This window comes from Ostrea edulis, chromosome 7 (assembly GCF_947568905.1).
Source record: "Ostrea edulis chromosome 7, xbOstEdul1.1, whole genome shotgun sequence".
Lineage (NCBI taxonomy): Eukaryota > Metazoa > Mollusca > Bivalvia > Ostreida > Ostreidae > Ostrea > Ostrea edulis.
The window spans coordinates 54,652,321-54,664,417 of NC_079170.1; the positions used below are offsets into that span (position 1 = coordinate 54,652,321).

Consider the following 12,097-nt stretch of genomic DNA (forward strand, 5'->3'; position numbering starts at 1 on the left):
GAAACCATGTGGCTCAATACAGCGTTCACACAACCTTTTAAGATGATCAAGTAATGAGCAATCACAAATGTCATGACGATATGGAAAATCAATTTTGGTTATTATCCCTTTTGGTTATGAAATTGCAACAGATATACCTATATAATAATTAGTTCCTTGATTGACGAGTACGTGTATCTCCCACTAATAACGTCACACCCAGTTTAATCATCGTCTTCGTAATAACAGCAGCTATAATGCATCGAAAAAACTGCATGTTCGGGCAGTTATTAGAGAGAAGGCAGTAAGACGCAGCAGAAAATGAAGAGAATTTCCTGGATATGGTTTTCATGTTTTGTTGCGTCAATTTTACTGTCATCAAAGGGTTTTCAAATAGATGTTGGCATTCTGTTAATGACTGAAAATTTTTTGCCGTTTGATATGCCGCGCATTGCACCTGCAATAGACCTTGGTTTCAAAGACGCTAGAGAAATCTACAACGTGAATTTCAAGTCCGTCCTTCGCAATTATTCTACTGACTGTAACGGGGCTTGGACGGAGAGTGTGGGAAAACTGTCCGAACTTTATCACGACGGAAACGTTCAAGTGTTTATTGGTCCAGCGTGCTCTCAAGGAGTGGGCTCTGCGGGGCTTCTCGCTGAATTCCTGAGGGTCCCTCTTGTTACGGGGGTAGGGGATTTACTGGAGCGGTCTCCCACAGATAAAAAAGGATATGAAACAACAACAATCGTGTCATACTCCATTGATAAAATGTCAGGTAAGTTAATCTTTCGAAAAGCATCAAAAGCTGTTTCTTTGCTTACAAAACGTTTGAGTCGAGAAGAAACTGCTTTTGGGCCAAGATCAGGGGCGGATCCAGGAATTGCGGTTACGGGGGGAGCGCCACTTTATGAGGCAGTGGGTCCAGGGCGAATCCTGGTGGGAATTTTACAGATTTTATGAGGCTTGAAATATTTCTTCTATTTAGTCATTTGTACTATTTTCTATCATTTTAATAAGGTGAAATTAATAAAATGACACAAATTTTAAGGGTTTTTTTTTGGAAAAAAATTAAGTTCTCCCAATAAAGTAATCAAGAAATCAAAAGATTTTGTCATTTATTTCTCCTAGAGTGGAAGAAATTATTGTTTCTTTTATCGTTTAGTACATTTTCCGAAACAAGATACCGCGATTTACCTTGAATTTGAAAATTTTAGGGGGGGGGGGGGCGCTGGCTGCGCCCCCTCTAAATCCGTCACTGAAGATGAACGTCGATTTCGAATTCTGATATCTGCATTCTTTCATCAGGTATTGATATCATACACACCCATACATACGCACATATACACACATAAAGGCTTATGACTAGATGGTACAATGAACTGGGGATGAATTGAAACATTTGGGGTTTCACATCAAAATATTCTCCATAATTCATACCAAACAATCATCAAAAAATATCCTGAGGTCATTTCAGGTCCGACTTTAGTTAAACTGAATCTGTTTTTAAAAGGACAAAGGATATCCAAAACAATTTTGTTATAGAATTTTGTAAAAATTTGGGCTATTTTAATTAATTGTTTATCAGATATTATTGTGTTATTGGTTATCCGTGTGCAACACACGATTTATGATTATAAGGGTATGGGTTCTTACCTCCTCCGGCTGCCCCCTCCCCTCGTTTGGAGAAGTGATGTTACCTGTCTGAAGTCTTATATAAGAAAACAATATTTGACATGTCCATTCTAATTCTGAGTAGATTTTGTTTTGAATTTAGTCATATATAGTGTAATTTTAAAAGATTGTTTAACATGTATATTGTAGTGGTAGATACCTGTAACAGTTAGTCACTGTACAGTGAATATTTACCAGTCAAGGTCCATTGTATCAAATTCACGAAGTATTATGTAAAAAAAAAAATTGCATTATTTTAAATACTTCTTTCAACAAATTTAAAGTGTAATAAAATAATTACGCAAACTTTGATAAGAATTTCAGACATGTTTGAATGTTGTATGTTCACTGTATATCTAACGAGTACCAAAGCACTACGTCGAAAAATGGACGCCATTGTGATTTCTGTAACCTCAGCACTATAGTCGGGGATATTTGTCTAGTCTCTGCAAGTTGTCTGGGTTTTTTTGTTGATTAATACATGTGCTTATGAAAGTGTTTTTCTGGTGTGGTTAATTTTTATTTATATATAGAAAATCACCTTATTGTGTCCCTGGCAAGATTGTTTTGCCCACCTGTGCCTCGAATCATGCGGGTGTAGCATGGTCGCAGGTGGGAGCAATTTCGAAATGTAGGATTTAATTAATTAATTTTGTAAATTAATTTAAAATCAATTGCTTGGTTTTTTGGAAAGTATCCTATTTTTGTGATTAATCATTTGTTAGATTTTGTGCTTTATCAATGGTTTGTAACAATGGATTGGAAAGATTGGTTTTACGGGTTACATTGTAGGTAGAGGTAGTCAGCAGGTGGTTGTGGCGTCCCGGGGGCGAGGTTACTAGGCAGGAAATCATAGCCGGCACCCAGAGGTTGGGCGTGTCCCACAGGAGGGATACGGACCTGACAGGATAGATATTCCGTTTGGGTTAGTTACTCCCTTGACCCACGTGTATAATACACCCCAGCCAGTGGGAGGGAATGACTAATACACTACAAAGAGATGTGGATATTTCCCTCACACGGAGTGTGGGGGTGGGGGTAGGACAGGAAAGTCCGGGTCTGAAATAATTAGCTCTAAGGAGGTTACAAGCCCGGGACAGGGGGCTGGGATGGTCATTCTGTCTCAAAGGGACATGTTCCAAATGTTAAAGGCCCGTCTGAAGGCCCAAGTGAATCAGATGGCACAGTTGATGAGTATATATCAGTCAGATGATGTCAGGGGCAACCTAGGTGGGAAGTAGCGAAGGTTCCCATTTAGTGACCCAGGGGGCAAATGATAGTGATAGTACCTCCCAGGCTATTCATTCTGAGGGGAGTTGGAATAACAGTGGGTCTAGGGGTCAACTAGGAACCACCTGACTGAGAACAATGTTGTGCCTCAGATTGCAGATTCAACGAGCGTGGTCACAGTGACTCGGGTGTGGTAGAAATCCTTGGAGCCCATTTGATAATACGAGTTTCTGTGACTCAGCCTTGAAATGGGGAGATGATCCCTAAAGTTGTTCATAAGGGTCAAGCAGATTTCTGCATAAGTGTAGGGGTGGTGTCTAGAGGGGAGTCCCGATACGTTAGCTCTGCTGTGGGTGGTGTGGGGAACTTAATAGCGTTTACGGTCCATGTCCGCTGCCCTAGGGTGCGCTACCTCAGGCTAGCAAGGGCTCCTCCGGAGCCCTGGGTCACCAATATGGTCGCCTAGTCACAATCTTTACCGGTGCTCCCCAGTCATCCAGTTCTTCTACCTTAAGCAAGGTTCCTGTGGCACAAGTGTACAGGTCTCACACTGCGCTTAACCAGCAGCTGGTTATTGTTGTGAGGCCCGGATGTAGTTTTAAGTTGTCGTCGGTGATCATCGGGTCTGGTGCAGGTGTTTTGGTTGTTAACGGGAGTTGTGTGAGAGTCCATTAGTTGATACAGTGTATAGTGTTTGTGTTAGGAATGTGAGAGTTCCTGAGGCTGCCTCTCAGTTGGGTTTGATATCAAAGTGTCGGATGAACTCTTTCATACTCACAAGGCCCCGAGATGCGGGGAGGATAATTAAATCTACATTAACCCTTCTGTTGGTAGGCAGGGATCTTTCCTTGTGGTATTCCGTCTGCTTGTGCGGCATATCATGTCCTGATGCCTTTGTCCAAGATTATACCTGTCCTGTGACGTGTTCGAGTGGCAGAGTTGAGACTGTGACGGTCCGTGGAATTTTACTGTCCGTATATTTCCTGTGAAGAACAGTGTGACCATGACATTCTGTGTTTTGAACTTCTTTTTTAAACTGTTAAAGTGTTATGGTTTTATAGTTTATTATAGTGTAAATTTTGGAATTTTTGAATTTAACAAATTCGATATAACATATTTAAAGTTTGAAATAACAATTTGAAATCAAAACTAGCATTCTGAGAGTATTGTATAGCAATACATAGTCCCCTACGGGAGGCAAAAATTATTGGACCGCAACAATATTCGAAGTTCATTATGAAGATTAAGGTTATGGTACATTGTAAAGGGGGAAATTGGGAAACCAGGATAGGAATGGTTGGAAATGAACTACTATTTAGGTAGACTAAACCAGGAAAACTTCAAAATTAATCTGTAACTTGTTATGGCAAAGCCATCATCATGATGTACTAAATATCAAATGAATACCTGTAAGCACAACAAAAAAGTTAGGAAAACTGACAATTCATGCTGTTTTTCTAAGTCCATGGGCCATAACTTAGTGAAAAATCAACGGACCGAAACAAAATTCGAACTGGATCTGTAATTTGTCATGGCAAAGCAATATACCAAATATCAAATGAATACCTGCAATCACAACAAAGTCCGGAAAACTGATATTTCATGTTATTTTTCTAAGTCCAAGGGCCATAACTTTGTGAAAAATCAACGGACTGCGATGAAATTCGATCTGTAACTTCTTATGGCAAATCAGTGTACCAAATGTCAAATGAATATCTGCAAGAACAACCAAAATAAAAAAAAGTCTGGAAAATTGATTATCCTCTTCACCTGTGTGAAAGTCGACCTTTGCACCCATGCCTCTGGGCATTCATTTGTGACCATGTAATAATTCACTTCACGGAATAGGAATCATGTCTCAATGCGAACCAGCATACTTCCGATTGATTGAATAAATATTGTTTAACGTCCCTCTCGAGCATCTTTCACGCATATGGACACGTCACCATTCCCGGTGAAAGGCTGCAAAATTTAGGCCTATGCTCGGCGCTTACGGCTTTTGAGCAGGGATAGATCTTTATCGTGCCACACCTGCTGTGATACGGGACCTCGGTTCTTGCGGTCTCATCCGAAGCACCGCTCCATTTACGGTAGTCGTCTCTTACGACAAGGAAGGGGTACTGAGGACCTATTCTAACCCGGATCCTCACGGGGAACCTCTGTTAGACCAGTCGATTAAAATTTATGGTGAAGGAAACGAAGCCACGTCAATAAGGTTCTGAATAAAGGGTATAGTTCTTCATCCTCATCCGGTACCAGTCTGATATGGGTTATGTCTGTATACATATCTTTTAAAAAGCAGTGGATTCTCCGGACAGACGGAAACCTTAAATTGAAAATAGTCATTATTCGTCCTGCAGGATTTTTCTATGAATGGAATGGGAGAGTTCGAACACAGACAAGCATGTTTAAATCCTGCCCCCCCCCCCACCGAATTGGAGACATTTCAACAGTAGTATATGTAGTGCGAGTCATCATGGAGTTTTCTGGACTGCTTGTTTTGTACCATGAATTAGATTTCAGTTTGTTAGTATATTTCCCAAAAGTTTTGAAATGGTAGTTACGTGGCCAAAACTGCTAGCTCAGCATTCCTTTGACACCGGTCGTGGTATCTCAGTGGTAGAGTGTTCGCTTCGTAAACGGGAAGTCATGAGATCGAGCCCCACTCGTGCAAACATAAGACGCTAAAATAGATAGTGATTGCTTCTTCGCCAAACGCTCGGCATTGAGAATCACGAGTCTTTCGGATATGACCTTAAAAACTAGGCCTCGTGTAGCGGCAGCTGGCGTTGACAAGATAAAGAATCCTCATTGCTACGGCCCTGAGCGCAAATCAAAGGTCTGAAGCGGTACTTCACCTACATCTGGTGACGTCTCAATACGAGTGAAAAATTCTCAAAGGGATGTCAAAATAACCAACCAACGGGACTTGAAACAATCAATCATTCTTATGACGTCATGTGTCAGGCGCTCATTCTTATGACGTCATGTGTCAGGCGCTCATTCTTATGACGGAATTCCTGTGTCAGGCGCTCATTCTTATGACGGAATTCCTGTGTCAGGCGCTCATTCTTATGACGGAATTCCTGTGTCAGGCGCTCATTCTTATGACGGAATTCTTGTGTCAGGCGCTCACTGTTTTGGAATTTATTCCTGGAAGCTATCTAGTCTCTTACAGATAAGGTATTGGGCAAATATGTGATGACATCACCATCTGGATCAACCTTATCATCACTTCCACCTTCTAGGAAACATATTGTTGACACTCATATAAAATTTCTATATATATATATATATATATATATATATGTTGTGGCCCCTGCATGTTCTCTCTTGAATTTTTGATTGAATAAGAATTTTTAGTTACTTGAATCTGAGATACCCGTTTGTCAAACTTATTCTCTGTAGAAGTGATGCTTGCACAGCAATTGCCAGTCAATCTACGTTATACTTCATGAAGGAAAGCTGCTCTGCCATGTGTGGCTCTACCAAATAAGGATAAGAACCCACAACTGGCACCTGACTGTCTAGTGAGAACTCACAACTGGTACCTGAATGTCTAGTCAATCAAATACGGCATTGTATGTAGCACTATAACTTTTACTGAAGTTAGACGTGTTATGAATTCTGCCATGATTCACTATAATTTTACTCTTACCTTGCTTTTGGACCAGGCAATACTGCTTCGGGTGACAGACTTAGGACTGCTTTCCCCTATGACAGTTCTGTCCCGGTCATTTGCTGTCTCGATATTTCTTTCCAGTGGTTCCAAACTCCTGTAAAACTGTCTGCACATTTTCCCATTGGTTTCTATTTAAATATGCATTACTGCTTGTCAAAAATATGGCGGTTGCATGTGTCCTGTTACGAAGATGATGGATCAATCGGGATGGGCTAAAATTTGTGAGAGTGGATATAAAAATATTTGAATTTTCAAATGGCCTTATTCCGTGTTTTATTAAATGAATGCGTATTCCATTCGAAATATACTACTCAAAATTTGATAAGGATCATAGATATTTTCCTGTTCAAAAAATTGATAACTGCATAACTGGCAATATTGTGTCCAAGTGAAATAAAAAATGTCTTCAACAAACTTGCACGTGCATTTCATGCCATGGGAAATGCGTTTCTCATCACAGTTTATGCTTTTGCTACCATTGCACGATTTTCACTCAGGCATCGGTGTCTGATTCTTTCTAAAATTTCAAACTCACTTAAGTGTTTACACTACGTTTATCAACACAATGCTCCCTCAACGTGTAAGGCGTCGCCTGACGACAGAACAACTGGGCAGATGTACTGGAATGTTTGACGCTGGCTATTCACAACTTGACGTTGCAAATGCACTAAACGTCAGCCAGAGCGTTGTAAACAGGGCCTGGAACCGACAGCAAACTTTTGGTACAGCAGCACACCGATCCGCGCGACATGGGGGGTGGTCGTCAGAGGTCGACAACCCAACGCCAAGACCATTTTGTGGCTCTTCAGGCACGACGCTATCCCTCCAGGACAGCAACCAGCCTACGTAACGACCTCCTGAACGCCTCGGAGGTGAATGTGTCCACTCAGACGATACGGAACCGGCTTCACATTGCAGGTCTCAACTCGAGAAGGGCATGTGTTCGAGTCCCTCTGACTGTTCGACACCGTCGGGAGCGATTGAACTGGGCTGAAGATCATTTCACTTGGACACAGAACGATTGGGTTCAAGTTCTGTTCACCGATGAGTCCAGGTATTGTTTGGACTTTACAGACAGGAGGCACCGAGTGTGGCGACGACAACGTGAACGTTTCGATGATGCCAACATCAGTGAACATGACCGTTATGGTGGTGGTTCCATCATGGTCTGGGGTGGAATCAGCAGGGATGGAAGAACAGATCTTCATGTCCTGGAGAGAGGAACAATGACGGGGGTGCGGTACCGGGATGAGATCCTCGATGTTTACGTCAGACCCTACGCTGGTGCTGTTGGCTCTGAGTTCATCCTGATGGATGATAACGCCCATCTTCATCGCGCCAGGGTGGTGGAGCAGTACCTTCAGCAGGAAACAAGTGTCCGTATGGACTGGCCAGCGCGCTCGCCGGACTTGAACCCGATTGAGCATGTATGGAACATGCTGCAGGTCGCCCTTTCACGCCGTAGAGCACAACCCACGACTTTGGCAGAGCTCGGAAACGCCCTCGTGTGTAAGAGTGGAACAACCTTCCCATTGGAAACATTCGGGTGCTTATTGACAGCATGACTCGACGTTGTCAAGCCGTCATTGATGCAAGGGGAGGCCATATCCGGTATTGACACTTCATCGACTAAGTGTAATGATGGACTATCCCCAAAAACTGTGTAATTCTTTCTCTGGTTTGCTGTTAACTTTTTTGCAATGAAATGCCTTTTGGTGTTGTTATCAGATTTCAAGCATTCCGTATTGATAAAAGTTCATGCCGTTCATGAATTTTCATTCATAACCTGAGTAAACACGTTTCTGAGTCAAATTTATGTCTTTTGTTATGTTAGTGGTAAATTACACACATATAACCTAGTGATCCTTATCAAATTTTGAGTAGTATAAATCGTCGTGTATCTAATTGTTTAAATTCTCCTTAACATTTGAAGACAATTCATAATGAATCTGACATAGAATTCCCACTTGTAAGCATACCCTGATGCTGATCTATTTTGGTCAAATGACGTTTACACCATTTACATCCGGTTTCAGTGATCCATCATATCAATTCAACACTCTTGGAATTAACGAGGATTTTTAAATTACAAAGTATTTTTGACTATCAATTTAACAATGTGATTCCGATTCCATGATATTGTCACTTTTTTCATTCATGTGATAGATAAACAGTTATGGGTGAATCGCATGCCAGTATCTGAACACCTCCTAAATCTTAGAAATATGGCCGGTGTCCGGTTTTGGAGTTGGCCGGCAATATGTAAATTTCTGCATAAAGAACATAAAATTCAAAGTTAGAGTCTTATCCTGGGGCTTTCAAAATTGGTCTATATTGAGAATATGGAGGTTCGGAGGGGGGGGGGGCTATATTGAGGAAATGGAGGTTCGGGGGAGGCTATTTTAAAGAGGTTCGGGGGGGGGCTATATTGAGGAAATGGGGGTTCGGGGGAGTTTATATTGAAGCGGTTCGGGGGCTATATTGAGGAGGGTTCACTGTAGACATACATGTATTTTAAACCCCTATTTGCCACCCATGGTTTTTATCTTCGGCTACATAATTAACCATTGAAAATAGTAGTGTTCAAATTCAGATAAATATTGGACCAAAACAGTGTCTTACTGCCTTAAACTTAAGGACCCCAGCTATTTGATGTTTGCGCAGTAAGATATTATTCAACCTAAATATTGCGTTATTTGTAGTATCTATGAAACAAATTTTGCTTCACTATGGATGGAAACACACCGCCATATTGTATGACGAAGACGAAGTTTTCTTCCGGCGAGTAGGAAAGAACTTGGCACGAGACTTCCGGAAGGACGATATGCTGAATAGGCCATATGAACGACCGTTTCCGAAGTCCACCAAAGAGTTTTCGAGTATTTTATCCGATGCCTCCAAGAAAGCTAGAGGTTTGTCAAATACGTGCATTTTTCAGTATTACCTTAGTTTACTAGAATCGGTGTTGTATAGTAGCCTTTCCCTCATAGTAGCCCCCCCCCCCTCCTCCCGGGAAGAATGGCCAGAGGGAAAGTAGATCTTCCCCCATCGCAAGGTTACCTCCCTCACGTTTTCTGTTTAGATTTTAGAAAACAGGTTATGGAAAGTCAATTTGGCTTTGTACAACAAATATTGATATAGCATAAAAGTGTATGTTGCCAATAGTTTGAATGTAGATACATGTATTTCTATAGATACAAATTTAGAGATATTCTTTATGGTATTATTGAGAAAGTACATATATAAAACAAAACAAAATTAAATCTGTATGGGAATGGTCCACCGTAAAGGTAACGGGAATGAATAGAAAGGGGAAATCTACTATATAGAAGGTTTTCCGGGGGTCATCTGGCTATAAAAGGGGGAAATCCTACTATATTTCCACATTACCATTTTTCCGGGGTAGTGGGGGTGGGGGTCGAAATGCTACTATACAGCGACGGCATGTGTATATTTATTTGAAGGAGGTTATGTATACAGTTCTCTTAGTACATGTGATTATGTGTGTGCATGGAGAGATAAAAACTACCGATATAGCTTGAATTTCATCATTAATCTTTATGAGTTATCAAGGCTAAGTGGCTTTTGTGAGCGATTTGTTTTAGAAAAGAGAGAATGATCATCCCTGGTTGTGACTTAAGGTTCATATTCATCTAAGTTCTTGTCGGCCTTAGGATCAACCCATGTATTTGTGATTGGTTACCAAGTGTGTATGGGGAAATAAGAAATTACTGAATATTACTTGGTAGAATACTTTCTTATTAAAGATCATAGGCAATGGTAGTTTGTATAAAACAAGAGGTACTGTGAGCAATGCTCACTAAGAATACCCCCCGCTTACCCCAATCTCCCAAAGGGTGTTGGTAATAGGTATAAACTACCTCTTTTCTGAGTGTAAAAAGCAAATGGCAAACCGAACCATATTGCTACTTCGATGTCCAGTGCGTGTGACCTTTGACCTTTTGACCCCAAAATCGATAGGGAACATCTTTATCCCATGGGTAGTGCATATGTATGATATGGTGACTGTAGGTGGAAAGGATAACGCTTTAGAGCCCGGAAACCATATTGCTACTTCGATGTCCAGTGCGCTTGACCTTTGACCTTTTGACCCCAAAATCGATAGGGAACATCTTCATCCCATGGGTAGTCCATATATATGATATGGTGACGGTAGGTGGAAAGGATAATGCTTTAGAGTCCGGAAACCATTACGTCTACAGACGGACGGACGGACGGACAGACAGACGGACAACCCGATTCCAGTATCCCCCCCCACAACTTGTTGCGGGGAGTATAATGAATTGTGTGATCACGTGACCGTTTATATCTGTACAACATAAAAATGAATGTAATGTTTTTGCTAAAAGAGTACAACCGATTTAGAGTGCTCGCTTTTAAGGTAGCTCATTACACCAACATTTTATTTCATGGTTCGTTAAGGAGGTACTCTACATCGTCATAATGGTTGACTTCCTTTTAAAATATGGATGAAAATATACATATCAGCAATATTTGTCTTTTCAATTTAAAATGTTTCGCCTAGCTTAGTAGCTCAGTAAGTTTGCACGTCGACCGCTGAACTGTAGATCGCGTGTTCGAGTCCAGCAGGGGTTTTAAATTTGTCTAAATTTGAACTAAAACTGCATTTTTTTGACTAAATAAAGTAAATTTGAAAGTTTTCAATTTCAAATTATTATCGTACATATCCTCCACTTTTTATCCATATCAAATGTCTCAGGTGTAGCATACCTCCTTAAAATACCTCTTATGAAGCATGATTTCTTCATCGACAGAGTGATACAAGCTTTCCATTGTTAGGTCACATGAGTAAACTCAGGTAACCTATTGTCATCGGTCTTCGTCCGGTGTCGTGCGTTAATCACATAGAAATTTGAACTCTAGAATCTCTTATTTGCAAAACCCCCCACCTTTTTGTCATTCCGGGAAAAATCACAAATATAAAACAAGAGGTCCACGGGCCTTAATGGTAGCCTGAGTATCATAGCCCATACAGGGAGTCTCATATTTGCATTTAAGTCTCAATATGGAGTCCTTTGTGCACATCTTTATGATCTTTCAAAATATGCACAAAATTCCTATTCATTTACAGAAGAAGGAAAAATGGAAGCTTGAAACATATCAATCATTTTGACATCCCCTAAACCCCCACCCACCCACCAAAAAACTGACCCATGAATTTCACATTTTTAGAAGAGGGCATTACGAACATAATAACCATGCATTTGATTTATTTCACATGACTGAAAGCAGAGAAGAATTTTTTTTTATACATTTTTATTATTTGGCCATATTGGTCTGCCCAAGGGCTGAACCCCTGATCCATATTTATAGGGCAGAAGAAATTTTTTTTCTATTATTCAATACATTTTCACTATAAGGCCACATTCCGCCCTAGGGCTTGAACCCTGACCCAGGAGCCATGAATTTCACAATTTAGGTAGAGAGATTCATGAGCATCATACTCATGCATTTAGTTTTTCTCAAATATGTATGGCAGTGAAGAAGATT

At 40.8% G+C, this 12,097-nt stretch overlaps 1 protein-coding gene across 1 annotated transcript in view; it reads left to right on the plus strand.

Moving 5' to 3' along the window:
• LOC125653646 (uncharacterized) overlaps positions 1 to 12,097 on the plus strand; it is a 276,533-nt gene that overhangs the window by 212,336 nt on the left and 52,100 nt on the right. The window contains exons 44-45 of the mRNA XM_056145758.1: positions 377 to 757; positions 9,268 to 9,477. Coding sequence (XP_056001733.1) covers positions 377 to 757; positions 9,268 to 9,477 — 591 coding nt within the window. The remainder of the gene's footprint in view (positions 1 to 376; positions 758 to 9,267; positions 9,478 to 12,097) is intronic.